This window comes from Leptonychotes weddellii, chromosome 13, assembly GCF_054177405.1.
Source record: "Leptonychotes weddellii isolate Sample4059 chromosome 13, ASM5417740v2, whole genome shotgun sequence".
Classification (NCBI taxonomy): domain Eukaryota; kingdom Metazoa; phylum Chordata; class Mammalia; order Carnivora; family Phocidae; genus Leptonychotes; species Leptonychotes weddellii.
The window spans coordinates 43340721-43362139 of NC_138381.1; the positions used below are offsets into that span (position 1 = coordinate 43340721).

The 21419-nt window shown below is 45.9% G+C and overlaps 1 protein-coding gene across 1 annotated transcript in view; it reads right to left on the reverse strand.

The window, feature by feature from the left end:
- The window catches only part of LAMA3 (laminin subunit alpha 3), a 250592-nt gene that overhangs the window by 146188 nt on the left and 82985 nt on the right, over positions 1 to 21419 (reverse strand). The window contains exons 9-12 of the mRNA XM_081802541.1: positions 17939 to 18029; positions 15740 to 15871; positions 14335 to 14397; positions 7227 to 7361 (exon numbers count right to left, since the gene is read on the reverse strand). Coding sequence (XP_081658667.1) covers positions 7227 to 7361; positions 14335 to 14397; positions 15740 to 15871; positions 17939 to 18029 — 421 coding nt within the window. The remainder of the gene's footprint in view (positions 1 to 7226; positions 7362 to 14334; positions 14398 to 15739; positions 15872 to 17938; positions 18030 to 21419) is intronic.

The window sequence follows — 21419 nt, forward strand, 5'->3', positions numbered from 1 at the left end:
CCATAATATGGAGAGACTACATTTTTATCCATTCATCAGCTCATGAACACGTAGTTCGTTTCCCCTTCTTGGCTACTCTGACTAATGCTGCTTCAGACATTGGTATACAAGCTACTGTGTGGTTGTGTGTTCTCATTACCTTTGGATATATACCTAGGAGTAGACTTCCTGGATCATATGGTAACCTTAGGCTTAACATTTTGAGAAATAGCAAAACTGTTTGCAAAATGGCTGTATCGTCGTGCTGTATCCCACCAGCACTGTAGGAGGGCTCAAATTTCTCCACATCCTTGCCTTTATAGTGGATAGGAAATGGTATTTCATTGTGCTTTTAATTTGCATTTCCTTGGGGCGCCTGGGTGGCTCAGTTGGTTAAGCGACTGCCTTCGGCTCGGGTCATGATCCTGGAGTCCCTGGATCGAGTCCCACATCGGGCTCTCTGCTCGGCAGGGAGCCTGCTTCTCCCTCTGACCCTCCCCCCTCTCATGTGCTCTCTCTCTCTCTCTCATTCTCTCTGTCTCAAATAAATAAATAAAATCTTTAAAAAAAAATTTGCATTTCCTTAATAACTGATGATGTGGAACATCTTTTCATGTGCTTATTGGTCCACTGTAGATCTTCTTTGGAGAACTATTTATTCAAATACTCTGTCCATTTTTTAATTAGGTTGTCTTTTAATTAGAGTGTTATAAGAGCTCTTTAGATATTCTTGATATTATATATCTGTGCCTTATCAGACACATGATTTGCACATACTTTCCTTCATTCAATGGGTTGTTTTTTCACTTTCTTGAGAGTGTCCTTTGAAACACAAAGGTTTTTAAAGTCCAGTATCTGGTTTTTTTCTTTTGTTGCCTGTGCTTTTGGTGTCAAATCTAAAAAATAATTGCCTAACCTAAAGTCACAAAGATTTACATCTATGCTTTCTTCTAGGAGCTTTACAGGCTAAGCTCTTATATTTGGGCTTTTGATCCATTGGGGTTATTATTGGTATATGGTATGCTGTAGAATCCACTCACATTTAATGTTGTTATTGATACAGTTGGGTTTACTTCTGCCATTTTGCATTTCGTTTTCTACATGTTTCGTATCTTTTTGTTTGCTATTCCCCTTTTATTGCCTTCTTTTGTATTAAATGAATATTTTCTAGCATCACATTTTACTTCCTTTAACATTTTTAATTTTTTGTTATTGTCTTAGTGGTTGCTCTAGAAGTTGCAAAATACATCTTAAAAGCATCTACTTCAGATTTACACTAACTTAGTTCCAGTGACATATAGACCTTACTCCTACATAACTCCATTCTTTCTCTGTTTTTGTGCTGTTATTGCTATACGTATTATGTCTAAATATGTCAAAACCCAACAATACATTGTTATACTTATTTATATAATCTATATCTTCTAAAGAAGCCAATAGAAGAAAAGAGAGAACATACATATGTATAGAGTATCTTAATAAACTTTCTTATTTATCCTTTCTGGTTCTCTTCATTTCTTGCCATAGATTTGATGTCACTGCCTTATTCGAATTCGTAGCTTTGTTCTCACCCATCTCCTTTGCACTATTATTGCTAAACATATTACATTTCTGTACGGGATAGGCACACACACACACACACACACGTGTGTGTGTTTATGTATATATATGCTATGTATGTTATAAGCCCACCTAACATACATACGTGTATGTGTGTGTGTGTACAGTCTTGTGCAATTTCTTTTAAAATCAATCAAGACAAGAAAGGATAAAAAATATGCAATTATACTATATTTTGTAATACTTACTATTATGGATTGAATTATGTGCCTCCCAAATTCATATGTTGAAGCTCTAACCACTGATGTGACTGTAATTGGATATAGGACCTTTAGGGGGTAAGTAAAGTTAAATGAGATCATAAAAGTGGGGTCCTAATCCTACAGGACTGATATTCTGTTAAAAAAGGCAGAAATATCAGAGATTTCTCTCTCTCTTTCTTTCTGCCCACACAGAGAGGAAAGAACATGTGAGGATACAAGGAGAAGGCAGCTGTCTGCAAGCCAGGAAGACAGTACTCACCAGAAATCAATTTTGTAGCACCCTGATCTTAGAATTCTAGCCTCCAAAACCATGAGAAAATGAATGACTGTTGTTTGGGCCACATAGTCTGTAGTATCCTGTCACGGAAGCCCAAGCAGACCAATACACCTACCTAATTACCTTTACCAACACTCTATATTTGCAGGTGAACTCCAACTACTATCTGGCATCACCTGCTTTCAGCCTTGAAGAACTTCCTTTACTATTTCTTATAAGGCAGGTAGGCTAGCCTCAAATTCTCTTTTTGTTCATCTGGGAATATCTTTATTTGGATTTCATTTTGAAAGATAATTTTGATGGATATAAAATTCTTGGTTGACCAAATTTTACTTTCAGTTCTTAGACTGTGTGGCCCCACTGCCTTCTAGCCTGTGTTGTTTCAGATGAGAAATCAGGTGGCATTCTAACGGATTCCCTGGTTTGGACTGAGTCATTTTTCTTTTGCTCTTGCAAGACTTTTTTCTGTCTTTCAACATTTAAACCATGAAGTCTGAGTAGGGCTCTCTTTGCAGGTATCCTGCTTGGAATTCATTAAATTTCTTCAGTGTGTAGATTGTTTTTCATTAGATTTGGGGAGTTTTCTGCCATTATTTTTTTTTTTTTTAAAGATTTTATTTATTTATTAGAGAGAGAATGAGAGACAGAGAGCACGAGAGGGAGGAGGGTCAGAGGGAGAAGCAGACTCCCCGCCGAGCAGGGAGCCCGATGCGGGACTCGATCCCGGGACTCCAGGATCATGACCTGAGCCGAAGGCAGTCGCTTAACCAACTGAGCCACCCAGGCGCCCCCCATTATTTCTTAGACTACGTTTTCTGGCCCTTCCTCTGTCCTCTCTTTCCAGTACTCCCATTACACGGATGTTGGTGCACTTTGGTGTCTCCTGTTTCTCTGAGGCTCTGTCCATTTATCTTCATTCTTCTTTTCTCTGTTTTTCAGACTGAATAATCTTTATTGATCTGTCATCAAGTTTGCTGATTCTTCTGCTGGCTCAAATCTACTACCAAATCACTTTGATGAATTCTTCATTTCAATTATACTTTTTAACTCCAGAATTTCCATTTGGTTCTTTTATACAGTATCTATCTCTTCATTGATATTCTCCATTTGATTAGACATTATCATTACACTTTCCTTTAATTCATTAAGCATGGTTTCCATTACCTCTGTACATATTTATAACAGGTATTTTGGTCATAGCTAAATCTACCATCTGAGCCCATTCAAAAGCTGTTTCTATTGGCTGCTTTTTACCTGTGTATGGGTCATACTTCCCTGATTCTTTGCATATCTCTCTTTTTATTTTTGAAAACTGGACATTCTAGGTGACATATTATAGAACGCTGGCTACCACCAGAATTATTCTTTGTTTGCTTAGTTGGTTGGTTGTTTAATGATGTGGATGAATTAGTTTTGCAAGGCCTGCTTCCCCTCCAATGTCCAGCCTCTGATGTTCCCACTCAGACGTTCCCCCTTGTGTTTATCTGCTGGCCTGGTTACCCCAGCGGCACCCCTGGATCCATACAAGCAACTGATTGGTTGAACATTGTGCTTGAACCTGCTTGTCCAGTCAGATTTTTACCCTTTCCCATTGCATATGTGTATAGCTTGGAGGCTGCTACCACAGTGTGGAGAATTCACATTTTCCCCTTACATTCAGCCAGGGACTACTAGTTTCGATTTTTCCTCTCTGGTCACTCCTGAGAGGGTACAGACTTGGGCACCACACAGTTCTAGATAACCAGCGATGACTAAGGTATCCTTTTTAAGCCTGGTTCCTTAGGAGTTACCCTGTGTCAGAGCAGCTTGTTTGGTCAATGTTTGATTAGAGGTTGTGCTTAAATCCCTTCTGCCAGCATGGCTACGACCCTAAGGTAATGGATTTGTGCACAGCATGGGGATGTTTCTGAGTCTTCCCACCCCCCCCCCCATCTGATTGGACTCCTCCTGAAGAGGTGAGATCTAGCACGCGCACACAACCTTCCCAACCTGCAGACTTATCTGTGACATCAGAAGGGCTCTTCTTGGCTGAACTTCCTCTGATTCTCTCTACTAAACTTCCCACTGCTCTGCCATCATGCTTATACTAGAGCTACCAGCCTCCTCGTAATTGCTCCACACCAGGATCTACAATGTTTTCTGCAACACCCTCCGGCCCCTTCTGTTAAAATAATTCCCTCAGACAGAGCTTCCAAACTCTTTATCATTATGACCTCCCTGTCCTCCAGGCTGTGCAGAGCTCCTGGACCACCAGACTTGAAGATGAGGACCCATTTTTCCTGGCATAACACCCCTGCTCTATGAGCAGGCAGCGGGCATAGGAGTGGTAGCTCCTGGTCATCTCAGTTTGCCTCTCCTAGCTTGGGACCTCCACTCTATGAGCTAAATGGGGTGCAGGTGATCGGGTTCTAGTATTTTCAGCCTGCAGGGCTTGGTGTAGAGTCTCCACCATACAGGTGGGGCTGGGTGGAGAAAGAGAAGACATGGTCCTCTCTGCTGAGCCTGCCTGGAATAGAGCTTCTATAACACAAGCCAGGGGGCAATAAGAAATGCCGGCAGCCTGCCCCTCCTCGGGTGAAACTGTAGCCCCAGAACAGGAATTTAGAAGAAAGTGAACCCCCATCTCCTTGGCTGTCCATGCCCAGGGTAGAACTTCTACAACACACAGTTGGGGTGGAGGGGTAACGGAGCTCAAATGTCAGACTTGATCTTACCGATATTTAGATTTTTTTAAGTAAATATTCCTTCATTTGCTCTTAGGACAATTTCCAGAGATTTTAAATGATTATTAAAAATTCTTTACCAGCTAAAGTTTTGTTTTGTTGGAGAGAGAGTCCCACTGAGCTCCCTACTCTGCCATTCTGGAAGTCCCACCTTCCTCTGCTCTGTCATGAATACACCTTTGTATTTTCTACCTGTCTTAAAATGAATTAGTTCTAGTAGTGAAGAAATGTGGAAAAAAGAGCATTCTTAAAATTAATGTATTACTCTTCACCTTTATATCCATAGACACAAAGGCACAATCTGACAGCCTTGCTCAAGGGAATGACTAGGTTGGAATATTTGTAATTCATTCTAGCAGAATGAGGCTGGAGTTGGGGCTGATAAGGAGGAGGAAAAAAGAAAACCTTTGGGATACTTTCAATCACAAGCATGGCAGCTGAAGCAGAACTAACCTGAATGTCAGCAGATTATTAGAAAATTAACATGAGACATTCTGTCCACGCCTTGCCCCCAAACAGCTTACGTCTACAATATAATTGGGGGAGTGTCGACAAAACAAAGAGCAACTAGAAAATGCTTGCCTGTTACAGGAGGGGAGTGAGATAAACTACCTGGCTGCCCCAACCCTTCTCCTGCTTTTGGTGAAAAGACCTCATTTTCACTGCTCATCGTCTTGCCTTCTCCCACCATGAGCTCCTCTGGGCTTGGCCCTCATGGACAGCTGAAATGGAGGGTCTCCACTCCCTCTCCCTCCCACTGGTTCCCCACGTGGGGTTTCTAGCTTAAAACAGAAATGTAATCATCCCCAACTTGTGCATGGAACGTCATGATTTAGGATATCTTTCCACAGAAATAATACCAGGAGCAAGGACGAGGTTACCCTGCAAGACTGTGGAGCCAGTTGAACAGAATTTGCCTCTAGTAGGATTCACACAATTTGAACATGAGCATCACCCATACTGATATTTCCATGGGAAACGTATTGGGCATTCCAACCACTAATACTGAATTTCTCTGGTTGAGGGTGAGCTTCTGTGGCTCCCAGTGGCAAAGGCTGAGACAGCTGGAGCAGAGGATAGAGGTCTGTGAACAGAGTGCGACAGGGGACCAAGAGGAGAAGGAAGCCATTTCCTTTTCCATACAAGTGAGTGCTTCCCAGGCACTAAGAGCTTCACAGTCAGTGTGTCTGTAATCTGCACGATTACAAGGCAATTGAGAAACAGAGGGGCTAAGCAACTTGCCCCAAGGGACACCCAGTACGAACCCGGTGCTTCACCACTTTAGCCTCCAGCTCTGGGAGTGGGGAAGGTCGGCCCTGCCTGCACCTGCCTCCCTGGTTTTCTAGCGACTGACGTGGCAGATGAGATTGCTCAATACTGACTGTAGCCTCCAACTGTGCTCAGGGGCTGGCAAGCTCCAAACAGCACTTTCCAGATTCTCCTGGAGCTGGGTTCTGGATGTCTGGATGCCAACTTGGTTTTGCAAATAATTAGTATTCGAATAAGATTAGAAAGGTGGAAGTGAAGAGAAGGCTGCCTTCCGCACTTACTGAGCATTTCCGCAGCTGAGCCCCATCTAGCTGCCCCGGGACCAAGCGATGGCTGTGGAGGCAGCAGGACTGCAGTCCTTCTGTCCTGGAGCTGTGCTACCACAATCCCGGCTTAACGCTCAGCCTTTCTATTGGGAGCCTCCTTGGAAGCCCCGCCTGGAGCCTGCCCTCCAGCCCTTAACGACTGAGCTGAGCACCTAAGGACCGAGAGCAAGTCCCTGTCTGTTTATAACACCTGGAGGGGTATTCAGTTCCTGCCTTGAGCCCCGACCGGTAATCCTCTCTTCTTCTCTTCCCTCCCTTTCCCTGCTGGGGGAAGAACAATGGCAGGCAGTGGATCGGGAGGCAGAGGAACACTTGGACAAGTTCATTCATTCATTCGTTCATTCACCCAACACTCACTACATTCCTCTTTTGCTCTAGGGACTGGGTCAGACACCTCCTCTTCCCACCCTCCATCTCCTTTGGTGACTCTTACCAGGACACAGAACAAGTAGTGGGGAGAAGTTAGTGGTTTCATGCTTGCTGGTCCCTCTCCCTGGAATCCCGCCTCCTCTCTTCATCTGCCCGGCAGGCTCCTAAACACTGTTCAGCTACCACGTCCTTTCCAGAGTCAGGATTCCCACCCGGGGAAGCTCCAGAGCCCATGTGCTTACCACCGGGGAGGAGGAGGGGTAGGGTGGGAAAGACAAAAGAAGGGAGGTGACATGGCCCAGGTAGGGGGACAGTCACCTATAACACGCATATATAAGCCAGGGGCTCACTGGCTAACCTTCAGGCCACACAGCTGTGCCAGCAAGTGCCTCCACATTTCCTCAAGAGGAAACTGACCTCGAGGGACGGACGATCACTGTGCTTTGTGCTGCCCCCTTACCTTGGCAAATAGGGAATGAGTAGAAACCCAAGCGGCAGGCATCACACCGCGGGCCCTCGACCCCAGGGCGGCAAAGGCACCTTCTGTAGGCATCACATATTTGGGGGAGAACGCCTTCCAAGTCACAGTCACACCCTGCAAGGAGAAAGGACTCACAGAAGGGGGCCTCCAGTCTCCTTCCTTTCTCAGTTCCTGCCTTCCCTCGGGTGTCCGTCATGGAAACATAGATATAAGGAGTCATCTGTGGCTTCTAGACATCCTTGACCGAGAACACTACACGTTAAAGGGAAATAAACAAACTTGAAGGAAAGGTCTGGGATGCCATTAAGAAACATCTAGGGTGGGCACTCGTTTGCAAAGCAGCTACAATCTTTCAACATCTACCCCTGGGGAAATACTTTGCTTTTTTTTCCAAATCAGAGCCTTATGCAGTAAAACTTCAATTTAATAGATTCCTATCTCACGACCATTAACATATTTTACCAAATTAACATATTTCTACCTTCCACCATTTTTTAGAAGAAAAGAAACTAACATAAATTCAGCCCTACTATGTGCCAGCCATGGCTTTCAGGGGGCTACGCTTGGGTTGTCTTGCTTAACCCTCCAGGCACAAGGCCTTCCCTGTAGCCAGGCTGCTTCCTATCCCTCCAACCACCACTTCCCTGCCTCAGTACCTTTGCTCTGGCTGTTCCCTCTGCCTGTAATGACCTCTCCTGGTTCTTTCTCGTCCCTTAGGTCTTAGTTCAGAGTCAACTCCTAGGAACACCTTCCCCAATCCATCTGCATGAGCAGGCTCCCTCTTTCCTTCTCCTCTTCCCTATCTTAGCTGTGCTAGTCTTTCACAACACTTTTTTTTTTTTAATTTTATTTATTTATTTTGAGAGAGAGAGAGAGCATGAGCGGAGGCAGAGGTAGAGTGGGGGAGAGAATCTCAAGCAGACTCCACGCTCTGTGCAGAGCCCAGCATGGGGCTCCATCCCAGGACCCTGAGATCATGACCTGAGCTGAAACCAAGAGTTGGACGCTTAACAGACACACAGTTAAGTGTGGGGCCACCCAAGCGCCCCTTTCACAACACTTTAATTACTGAAATCACTTAATGGCCTCATGACTTGTGCTTTGACCCATAGAAGCAAGTGAAAGTGCTCTGGTGTGACTTCTGAGCCCAGATCACAACAGGTTTTGCGGTTTCCATTCTCACTTTCCAGGAACCCTGAGACAACCGGGTGAGTCCACAGGAAAGAGAAAATTTGACTGTCAGTTACAGTCTGGGCATTAAAACCAAGCATTGGAATTCAATAAGATACTTGAACTTTACATTGGCTTCAAGGCCCAAAGAATCCTGATTTACAACTACCTATAAACAGAAAAGAAAGCACCTAGTACCTATGCATTTTTTTAAGTTGTTTCTGAAATTCACTTTTCAACATTTCTTCTTCCTTACCTAGCAAATCATCCCACACAGAGTCAGAAACCTGGAGGCCCCCCTCACGGCTCCCTGACCCTCACTTCCCCATACCTCACCATCAGGTCATAGTGATTATAGCTCAGGAAAGTCTCTGGAATCTTCCCCTGCTTCCAGAGTTCTAGAGCTTTTGTTCAGGGCCTCATCCTCGTTTGTCTAGATTATTTTGAGAGCCTCCTAACCAGGCTGACTGCTTCCCATCTTGCCCCTTCCAATCCATTCTCCATACCAGTGTCAAGAGTGATCTTTCTAAAACACCAACCTTCTCATACCATTTTCCAGTTTAAGTTCCTCAAAGGTAACACAATGCCTTCAGGACACAACCCAACGTCTTTGACATGTGTGACATCGTAAGCCTAGGAAAAGCGTCCCTTCTCAAGATGCTTTTCTGACACTTGCCATACAATGGTCACCATAAAGATACAAATCTTCGGTGTCCTCCATGGATATGGCGCCCCTGCAGATGGGGTGCAGCTGCGCCCTTCAACCCACACAGCCGAGCCTGGCTGCCAGCTCTCGTCTTTCCCTAATCCTCTCCTCTTCCTGAACTTCTCCCCCCTACCCCTGACAGCCCCAGTGACCTACCTGCCATCCCACTCCTGTCCCCATGCCTTCTCTCAGCTGTCCCTCTGCCTGGCTAACTCCGTCACGCCCCACGACTCAGCACCGTCTCCCGCTCTGGGGAAGCTCTCCCACAGCTCCCACCCTCCTCCTTCCTGCCTGCCTCCCTCCCTCCCTTCATTCTGTAAGGACACCCCTCCTGCTGGCTTCCCCAGCTTCGTGCTCTCGCCCAGGCGTAGTGTTAGCTCCTGCTGTTTTAACAGTTTACCTGCCTGTGTCTTCCCCAGGAAGGAGCTTCCAGGGAGCAGGGAGTGTGCCTAATACAGAGAAGGCACGTAGGGAACGTTTAATGAATGAAAAACACACTCAATATACTCTTGAATACGTTCAATTCTTTTTAGTAAACACCACTCCTTGAATTCTATTGTATAGGCATCCACACAGAGCCTCCAACAGAGATACCAGGATTTTCCTGTCTGTCTTTAAGCCTTATCTGACACGTCTCTGTGACAACAGCGACTGGCCCACCTGCCAAGCAGATGACATGCCTGGCCCCGGGGAAGGACACAGCCAGGGAAGCATGTCCTAGAGGCTGTGGCCCCCACCTCTGAGTTCCCATGGTGAGCATGTCCTCCAGCCCCAACCACACTGACCTCAAAGCTCTGGCAAAGGCAAGTAGCTAATTATAAAGTGACTGGGGGGGGACTCAAACCCTTTTCATGATATTTGTCAAGAAACCTCCTGGGCACCCATGTCTTCAGGCCCCATGGGCGGCTTTACATAATCATCCCCAGATCGCCTCGATCTCCTAGGTCAAGTTTCTGCAGCTGCTGTTTTGCTGGTCCCCACTGTTTGTTTGAACTTGGAGGCATAAACGTGTGCACGCGCCTAGAGTGTATGTTTTGCATACACTGTCGTTTTCAAAGGGAGCCCTTGAAGATGTGTCCATGATACACTGACTTCCTAGAAATAAATCTTAAGTGGATATAAATGATCCCTTGGACCCAGAAAACCTCAATGATATCCAAGGTCATGAAATATAATGAAAACAACCTGAAAACATTCTGATCTGCAAAACTGCTCTGTTCTTTTGCTTCAAGTCATCCTGTCTGGAACTGAGCATATGGGTTTTCCAGTAATGTGGTTCTTAATCTTGGCTGCACTTTGGAATCTCCTGGTAAAATACATTGCCTGGGTACAGAATCCTAAACCCTGAAATTCTGATATAATCTCACAATCTGTAAAGTATGGTCTGAGAACCAAATCCATCCTGTTTTAGTAAATAAAATTTTACCGGGACACAGCCTAGATCTTTCATGTACATGCTGTCTACGGTCGCTTTCCTGGTACAACAGCAACGTTGAGTATTTGCAACTTCACCTACAAATCCAAAAATTTATCATCTGACCATTTGGGGGAAATGGTTTGTCAACCCCTAAATGGGATTTCCAGTAACGACAGCAGTGGTTCTTAACAAGAGACATACATCAGAATCATCTGGAAAACTTGTTCAAAATACAAGCCTGGACTTCATTCTGGAAAACTAATATGGGGTGCTACAGAGGAATTTCTACTTTGTAAAAGCAAGGGATTCTAAAACACAGCCCTGTTTAAGAACCACTGTACTTGGGGTGCCTGGGTGGCTCAGTCGGTTAAGTATCTGTCTTCAGCTCAGGTCGTGATCTCAGGGTCCTGGGATCGAGCCCCATGTTGGGCTCCATGCTCAGCAGGGAGCCTGCTTCTCCCTCTCCCTCTGCCTGCTTCTCCCCCTGCTTGTGTTTTCTCTCTCTCTCTGTCAAATAAATAAATAACATCTAAAAAAAAAAAAAAAGAACGACTGTACTAGAAAACATGGAAACATGAAACACCAATGGGCCTTAATGAATTAAAATTCTCAGGGGTAGGAGGGTGCTCAGTATTAGCCAGTGTTCTGCATCTTCTGATGTTTGAGCTTCTTTTTGTTTTGTTTTTAAGATTTATTTATTTTAGAGAGAGAGAGAGAGCAAGCATGAGTAGGAGGGGCAGAGGGAGAAAGAGAGAGAATCTCAAGCAGACTCCCCGCTGAGCAGGGAGCCCGAGGTGGGGCTTGATCTCAGGACCCTGAGATCACGACATGAGCTGAAACCAAGAGTCAGATCTTCAACCAACTGAGCCACCTAAGGTGCCCCAAGATGTTTGAGCTTCTAATGTTCACTGCTGGGAGTCAGGCCCCAAAGTGTGTGTTTTTAAAATGCAATAACAAAAGACCAAATTGAAGTGATATGTGTGGATTCAAATTCCCAAACAGATCTTACTGCATTCCTTGAAACTTCTTTTCCCTGAGGTGGTGTTCTAAGACTTCCCTTGTATTTTGTAACAGATGTCTGAACATCCCTTCAAATTCAATTAGATTTCTTCCCCCCACCCCCACCCCGGAAAGTCACCGCCAGTCTACTTGGGGAGAAAAAGGAATTGAATAACAAAAGGATTACTGGAAACAGTAAATGGGAGGTCTAAGACATTCTTGTGGAAGAAAACCCAAGATGTGTGGTGTAATCAAGGCTCAAAAGCTGAGTTCCACTCTAGTCAATGAAGAAACATTAAGGAAACATTTGCAGACAGCCACTATGGTCAGGATACCACCCGCTACGGGCAGGGTAGATACTGCGGGAGTTAGAAGCATAGCTGCTCTCCTCAGGGACCAAGTGTCTGGTGAAGGCTTACGACAATAACTCTGCATAACGACACAGAGCACCGTGGTTTGGCCAGAGGAGCTGGCTGTGCGCAGGTGAGCCCTCTGTGCTGCCCCCAAATCCTACGACATTCCCCAAGCCCATTCTCTCCCCCACATCCCAAGATGACTCTTTCATACCTTCTATCTCTTCAACCCCACAGCTTCCTCCCCAACCTCACCTTCTGCCCTGACCTTGATACTTATTTCACAGAGAGAAAAAAGGAACAGCCAGAAGAGAGGGTCCCTAAGTTCCCATCACCGTGTCGGCCTGTCCCTCCCCCAGCCCCGCACTTCGCCTTGTCTTCTGCAGCCTTTCCCGCCTCAACAAATGGCACCTCTTCCTCCTGTTTGCTCCATCCAGGAGCCTCGGAGTCACCGCAGTGGCCTCTCTCTCTCTCATATCCCACTTCTAGGCCAGCCACCCCCTGGCAGGCCTTGTTGGTTCTAGCTTCAGATTATACCCACAATCTGTCCTCTTCGTGTCGCCTCCACTGACACCTCGTGGGTCCGAGCCACCATCACCTCTCCCTCACAGGTGATCGCAATAGCTTTCCAGGGCATCTCCCTGCTTCCTCTTTTCTCCTCCTACGGCTGGTTTTCAACACAGTAGCCACAGAGTTTCGTATGCAACATCATTTCTCTGGGCAAACGGTCCTTGGCTCCTCTCTCATTGAGAATAGAAGGTTATGTCTTTGCAGCGGCTGACAGGGCCCTGCCATCTGGTCCCCGGCACTTCCCTTTACCTCTCTTGCCTGTGCTCACTCCGCTTTCACAGCCCAGTCTCCCGTTTGTTCAGTGAACACCCCAGCATGCGTCCCGAAGACTTCACACTGGCTCTTTCCTGGCTCTGGATGCTTGTCCCCAGACAGCTGCAGAGCTCACCCCTCACGCCCTCAGGTCCTTGCTTATCTCCTCAATGAGGTCCCCCCTGACGACCCTATTGAAATCTGCAAACCTCACATTCCCCCCCTCTCTCCCAGACTTACATTCTGCACAGCACTCATGACCCAGGCTGCCGGCAGCACATCCCTTGAGCTGCTATATTGTTGCAGAAGAAATGGAAGTCTTCTGTGGAAAAGAGCTCTCTAGAGACCATCTTCTTGTCTGGTCCCAAGTGCCCCTTCTCTGCCCACCCACACCCTGGACACACCAGGAGGAGGGGCAGGTGTGCTCACACACCCCTGGTACTCACTCCCTTCCCCCGTCATGTGACCGTCAGGCTATTGGCGCCCCGGAGGGGGTGAGAAGCAAGCTCAGTGGGTGAGGTCAACATGGTCCAGATGGGGCACAGTCATGGGCTGTGCGCGTGTGCTCTGCCCGGATGTTGGAGCAGTGTGCCTTCCTGAGTGCGTGTGTCCCTGCGTGTGCTATTGTGGGCTTACCTAGAACACCGCCCCCAGCTCCAGAATCAAACCTCAAGACCTAGAATATTCCTCGTATGGGTTAGTTTATATCTACGATGTGAAAGGCTCCCCCGCCCCTTAAAAGTAGCACCCTTGTGCAGGACACAACCCTGCATATCATAATCTAACATATTAGAGATTTCATTTTTTAGTGGTTTGTATATTATTTTTGTTATTGTATGAGTCCCTCCACTGGAATATAAGCTATAGGAGAGCGGGGGACTTTTCTCTGTTCTGTTCGCTGACAAGTCCCCAGCAGCCAGAATGGTGCTGGACACGTACCAGGTGATCCTAAAACACGTGCAGAATGAGTGATGAGGCACGTGTAGCACCCACACCCTCTCAGCACTCACCTCTCTACCCCAAAGGCTGCTCCCTGCACACCTCTGCCCGGGGGAACCTGTCTGGCTGCAGGAGCTCCTCAGCCTCCCAGCGCACCAAGCCCCAGAAGCAGCCCTCCGTCAGTGGCAGGTAACTGAAGTTACCCCGTCAGCTGGGATAATGCCAAGCAAGTTCTACGTTGTCTCCTAGAGTTGCCTAGAGGGATGGAGCTCCAGGTGCTATGAGGACCTTGCTTGCTAATGCCTCTTCATACCGGATCCCTTCACTCCCTGACTCACCCCCTTACTGATGTCTCCTGGGATCACCTCCAGAATCGACTGCTTGGGCTCAAATCCTTTCTCAGGGTCTCTGTACATAGGCCCCAAACAAGACAGTAGGCAACTGACTGCCACTGGAAGTTTCTGAGCAAGCAAGTGACATACACTTCAAACTCTGTTTAGTCTCCTTAATCAGGGAGCATCATGCAAAAGACAGACTGGCATAGAGAACGATACCTGCAAGGCGCCCGCCAGGCTCCACTAAGGAACACTTGAACTTGGGCATAGTAGCAGGCATAGGAAGTAGAAAAATTAATATGGAGCACATTTCCATTGAAGTTAAACCAAAAGAGAGGGTACTTGCCTTTTATATCTCCAGCTACTGGATCTTCTGGACTCGGAGTAGAAATAGGGAAAATGGGAATTCCTAGAAAAATCGTTTTTAAAAAAATACAGAGAAAGATTAAAGAGATGGTAAAGTAAAATATTAAATCACATGAACTAGAAAGAAGCCGTTCTAACTTCGTGAAAAGTAGCATGGGGAGCCTAATTTAGAGAAAGACAATACTGCTATATTGAACATGCAACTGAAACCAGAGTGGTCAGACATTCTGATTTGTCTGTTAAACGAACAGAAATGGATATTTTGTGCTCACAATAGCTATGTCTCAGGCTAAGCAGGGACAAGCTTGGTTTCTTTAGCATCTTTATTGGTTTTTTTAATGTAAAATTGAGAACAGTTTTTTAAAATTTTTTTTCAAGTTTTTTTTTTCCCCATAAAATTTGGTTTATGCCATAAAATTGTTTCAGGTTTCTTTTTGTCACTAAAAAAGCAAGTGCAGTTTCTGCTTAGCCTGTAACTAATAGTTACAGAGTCTAAGTGGATTGAGCTTCAATTCAGTGTTAACTGAATACTGCTGCTTAAAAAATTAGTTTCTTTAAATATAAGATGATCATGTAATTCATCCTCCAAACTAGGCTACTGGATGGTGAAAGTGGGAGCTAGTTTAATGATTCCCCTGGGACAGCAGGTGTGAGCCAGGACATAAAATCACCCCATTCACATGTGTCCTGCCCCCATGTCCCTACAACACACGATGCTTTCCCTGCCCCACAAAGCTGGGAATGCAAGAACCAATTCAGCAAGGGGGAGGAGGGGGTTGAGACAGTGTTTCTTTGTCCTAACACGAAAGTGCAGTTTTTACACTTTAGCGGAACAAACAGAACCATGGCTCTTGTTACAATTTGCAGGGCTGATTTCAGACTCTCCTGTTTCATGTTCTGTGGTGCTTCTACCAGATACCTATTTTCTCTCTCCGAGATGCTGAGACATTCCCTCCGATCACTGCAGTAGGGGAGGTGGGGGCCCATGGTAACCTGGCCGATGGCACAGTGGGCAAGGGGCAACACATCCCCCAGACACCCAAAACACTGACACACACTATGTGTGTGCACACGGACATCTGGCACCCTTGACCCTTCTTCCAAGTTCTTTTGTGAAGAGAAATCACACACACGGATCACTGTTCTCTGACCTCCTGGGATGGCAGTCTCTATGGTACAACCTAGCCTAATCATCGGGCACAAACAAGACTATAAAATGTAGTCATATAAATGTTACGCTCTGAACTTCTGCAAACCCTTTCATGGGAATACAGCCTATGTGGCCCCGTGTCTGTGGCGCCTCCACCCTGCCCGCCGTGCCCTCGGGTGTGAATGCACCGGCTACGTCCAGGACGGACGCCTCTCCACCTGCCGGCGCTACTTACGCACGCAAAAGGGGAAGTGATGGTATCCAACTGCACACTTCTCACAGTCGTCTCCGCGGAAATTCGGCTTGCAGGTGCAGCGGCCTGAGCCCGGCTCGCAGGTTTCCGCGTGCTCGGGGTTACAGCGACAAGCTAGGAGAGGCGCAGCCGTCAGTGTGCTCAGGAAGGCGGCCCTATCCCCAGCACCTCTCACGCAGTGTGTACGACTTTCCTGTTGGCCCCTGGTTATTCTTGAAAGGGCACAACCTGTTTTCCACTTCATACCTGCTTAATCGTTTGCATCGACCAAACCCCAGGGACCCTCAGAGATAAGCTTTAAAAGGCATCCACACTGAGTTATCGAGAATACCGTTTATTACACTGAGCACTGTCCGGCTCATGCATCGGAAGCAAGGTGTGCACAGACTCCAATCAGAGGGGCTGGGGGGGGGGGCGGGGGCGGTGCTGCAGCCCCTGGTAGGTCTGTTGGGCACAGCCCCCCGCTCCCCCTCCCCCGGGCCACAAGCCAACTGTGAATGTCCACGTGGTGGTCATCATTACCTAGGTGCGATGTAGTCATGAGTGCAGGATGCGTAGACATTGATATATAACATGTGGACAGCACAGCAAGATTGTGCCCATAACCCAAATGTTAGATTCCAGTGACAGGACTTACTGAAGGCAGTTTTGCAACCAACACAACTGTTAGGTTTGCATTCCAGACAGACATACTTGGGATACAAGAGGCTTGGTAACCCCTCCCTTGGGAGCTTCCCCTGACCTGGCAAGTCCTGACCTTGGACAGCAAAAATACTGTCAGAACACAGCGAAGTACATGCCCGTGAGGAACTGGGAAGCTGGGGAAGCTGTGGGCAGCAAGCATCACCCCAGGCTAGCTTCTTGTGGTGTCCTTTGCTTAACTTGCTTAGGACTGATGCATCCTGTGGATTCTCTATGCTATGTCTGTAACATCTTTACAAGACTGCGAGACCACTTCAGTGATGAAGAAAGAACCTAGAACAGTGATGGAGAGCCGAGAATCACCGAGAACAGTGATTCCGGGGAAGGGATTCATGATGCATTCACCATGTCCTGGTCTCCTTTGCTAAGGCCTGTTCTTCGTGGACCCAAGAAAAGTGATGGACATACCTTGTGGGATGATGTGGGAGCGGGAGGGAAAACAGGAACACTCCTTGAACAAGGATGAATGCCCAACAGAGAGGCAAATCAGAGTTCACACATTCTTTGGGCTTTGATGCCCTCCAATGTTAATGATATGATGAGTGAATCTGGGGGGACAGTGGGCACAGCGGCCAACTTCAGGCCTGAACTGTTTCCAACGGTGACAGCCAGAGGGCATAAAACACATAGTCTGACCTGTGACTGATAATTCCCCAGGGAAAACCCGGTGGCATTCTGCTCTATCATGGATGTGGTATGGCACAGAGCCATCAGACAGACAGGACCTGGATCCTGGAGCTACCAGTTAGTGGTTTTGGCAGCTGGGCCAACATAGTGAACTACTCAGAGCCTTTGGTTTCCCCATATCTAAAAATGAAAATAATAATACAGTGTCCTAAGTTGGTTGTGATAATCACACATCGGTGAAATTACTTCACAATGCCTTGCATATAGCAAGTGCCCAATAAATCACGACTGTTTTAGATATCATGACCATTATTAAATCCTTGTGAATCCTTGTGAAATCATTACTATGTTGTCCGGATGCTAATGCAGACAAAAATTTGAAATTATTGGAGATCATAGAAACATGTCAAAACGACAGAAAACAGAGGAACTATCATTTGTTAGATGGCTGGTGTGTGACAAGCCCAAAGCTTAGTGTTCCCCAGTTGCTTCTGACAGCATGTCATTACATCTTAGGGGATATGCAGGCACACCTCGTTTTATTTTCTTCATTGTGCTTTGCAGATATTACGGGTTTTTTTTATGAATTGAAGGTTGGTGGCATCCCTGCGTCGAGCAAGCCTATCAGCACACTTTTTCCAACAGCATTTGCTCACTTTGTGTCCCTGTCACATTTTGATAATTCTCACACTATTTCAAACTTTTTCACTATCACATTTGGAGCAGAATCAACAATGTGAAGAAAGAGGGAAGGAAGGAAACGACTAGCCCATCAGAGTTTAGCCCAATGAGCGCCCTGAAACACTATAGTATAGACAGTCCAAGACACCCCAAGTCAAAAATGAAACTTACGGATGCAGCCGTGAGGGGCATCAACTGGAACACCATAAGGGCGGTAGAAACCGTTAGCACAGTTTTCACAGTTTATACCAGCTGTGTTATGCTAGAAAGAAATGAAAGAAACTTAGAAAGAAGAGTCCTGGAAAAGTCCATACTTTGTGCTATTCATCCAGCGAAACCATTTCAAAGTCAAAAAACTAAGCGTTGACCTTGAGTCTCCAAGATTTACCACAGGGCACTGGCTTACAGGTGGCTCTGGATTTTTTTTTCCCCATTGAAAGAGGAAATGAGGGTCAGTTCCATGAACTAGACAGCCCGGGTTTTCCCCTCTACCCCAGAATCTGCTCCATGAAGCACCTGACATTTCAGTGAGAAAAAATTCAAGAGCACTATGCTTCCTAGTTTCAATCAGAAGGAGTGAGTGGATAACAAATCATCCTTAGGTTTAACCCAGGGAATAAAGGGCCATGTGTGTATTTTTATCCTCCCCGATTTTGGAAGAGATCGCACACAAAGATTTTATTTGTGCTTTAGTCCTGAAACCATTCCCAACACTTCTGTTACGTGAATGGGAAATGTAGGTGCGAGTCTCATGTGCAGAGCTCATTTTAAAGTACAATACTAGGCAGGTTTTTTTATTTCATGGTTAATCCTTGTAATTGTCACAAATCAAATTGCCTGACGTGCATCATCAGTTTCCAAGAACTGCACACCATGGACCTAACTCAAGTCTGCCTCTTTTGCTCTTAAACTGGGAAACAATTAGAAGGCCAGTGTTCTCTCAATGCAAAGGAAGGCAATAGGAAGTTAAAAGGAAAACACAAATATAACAAACTTTGATCCAAAAGGAGTCTGCATAGAATCAGAGTGGAGAACAAAGACCCTTTTCTGAATCCTCTCCCCCATTTTAGATGGTTTTATTAATTACAGATTTTTATTTATTACCACTCCTTGTCCTGTGGGCTAAAATCTGAATTCACTTTAACATTGAGGTCTAAAACCGCACTGGCCACTTCTCTGACTTAACATTCGCATGCATAAACATTTGGGCAAATAAGGAACAGCTGCAGTCCACCTCTCTTCGATCAAGTGCCAATTAACCTCTCAACTCTATTGCTTGCCACTGTGACCATTAACAGACAGGACATCAGGTTGACCTTGGCTCCCAATTTTTCCCCATTGAAGAAGGAAAATTTTTCTGAAGTGGGCGGCCCCACCTCTCCCTTCTACCACAAATTTTGGTTAATAAAGCACCTGCCACCGAGAACTTATATTTTTAAGACGCAAAGAACAGCAACAAGTGACCAACAGAGAGCCACAAATCACTGCGGATGGGATAGTGCCTATAGTTTGCCTCCAAATCTTGAGTATTCTCTAGGACCCTCACCTTCCCCTGAGGGCAACGACACACCACTTTACCCATGGATACTATCGCCATGGCTGGACCAAGGCCAGATGGAGCCCGAGGACAGTGGTGGCTCCGTATTTCTATATAGGGGCTGCTGGAGAAGCAACCTCACTGGGAGGAACGGGTACCTGAATTTGCATTTGCCTGACACTTCACACAAGATGAGAAAACCTCAAACCAAGGAGTGAGGTGGGCGCTGATGGAATCTATGCAGGAAATAAGCCTACCCCCACCCCACTTACCCCTTCCTTTGGTACCACCTAGAGAGGCTTTCTACAGAAGGCTCACCTAAAAACCCCAGGCTCTGATCATTGACAACTTAATTCCTCCAAGCATAACTTTTCCAAGATGCTTTTCCATCTCTCCCTTTTCCTCTCAATTCCTTGACCACATCTACAACACCGTTGCTGGCTTCCATTTCTGTGAACCTCAAGCACATGGAGACTATTAGGCTACTCATTGGCCACACTCACCCAGGAAGCCCCCTACCTGATTTTTCTTCCAAAGGCCAACATGATCTGGCCTCTGTGACCTCTCCAAACTGTCTATCCCTGCTCTCGCCTCTCCAGCCACTTGGCCCCCTTTCTCCTGCCATCCCCTCTGCCTGGAATGCCCTCCCCCACCCAGACGCCTGACTCATTCTCTGGCTTCTTTTGGGTCTTTACTCCAATACCACATCCTAGGGAACTGGTCACCCTAATTTAAACTTCACATACCCCAAAACCAATACTTAAAATAGTAAACTCAAGAAATAAAAATAAAATCAATAACATATGAGAATGTGGCCATCTTTGACAACTGCTTGCCCTGCAGGATAATGACCTGGCTCTCTTACGGGCTCTCTGATTGGCCACCTGAGCATCTCCAGGCACAGCCCAGAGCTGCTGGTGGATATTTCTCATTCTGCCATTACCGGCACTCCTTAGAAAAGGTGGGAGACGGCCAGGTTAGCTGGTACCATGGACTGAATGATGGTGTCCCCCCTCCCCAAAATGCATATGCTGAAGCCTAATCTCCAATATGATGGTATTTGAAGATGAAGCCTTTGGGAGATAATCAGATCACGAGGGTGGAGCCCTGATGATGGGACTGGTGCCCTTAAAAGAAGAGAGATGATCTCTCTCCACCACGTGAGGATACAATGAGAAGGCAGTCATTTGCAAACCAGAAAGTGGGCTCTTACCAGATACTGGATCTGCCAGCACCTTGATCTTAGACTTCCCAGCCTCCAAAACTGTGAGAGGTAACTGTTTATTGTTTAAGCCACTATGCTATGGTACCTCTGGGATAGCAGCCTGAACAGCTGGGTTTCTGATGGGCATACCTTGCCATAGGGCATGTGTCTTCTACCAGCACATTCAAACTTCATCTTGAAGCATCACCTTGCAGCTCACCAAGCCAACTGACTCTGCTACGGCAGCAACCCCCTCTTCCCTTCCTAGTTAAGACTCCCCATATCCCTCTATATATGACATAGGATAGGTTACATTTTTTTTCCTCAAATGAAGAGCCAATTGTCCCAACATCATTTATGTAACATCCTCTTTCTCTTCCACTAGAAACGCCCATTTTACTGTAAACCAAATTTAAACATCTACATGAATGTGTTTCTAGATTCTCTATTAGAGAACGTTTTGCTATCTTGGGAGATAAATTTCCCTCATAACTCTTCGTCTTTTGTCTATCCTCTCATATTCTTTTATTGATAAGAACTTTAGAATCACTCTGTCAATTTTCATTAAAAAAATCCTATAGGAATTCTGATAACAATTGCACTTAATTTATAGGTTGGTTTTGAAGAAATGGTATATTTATATATTGAGTCTGGAAACACATGATGCCTCTCCGTATAGGTCTTCTTTTATAAACTCCAATAAGGTTTCATAGATTTGGATGCAGCCCCACAGTTAATTCTTCTGTTGTTTCTTGGAGTACTTCCAAACCATTCCATCTGTTTGTAGCTATGTTCTCCTGCATGGATGTGTTTCTATTTTGTATCTTTCTGGAATCTCCTGAAATTCCTGGTCTGTTGGTGACACTTTTTCTTACTTTTCATGCTATTGTAGATTCCGGAAGGAGAGGCTA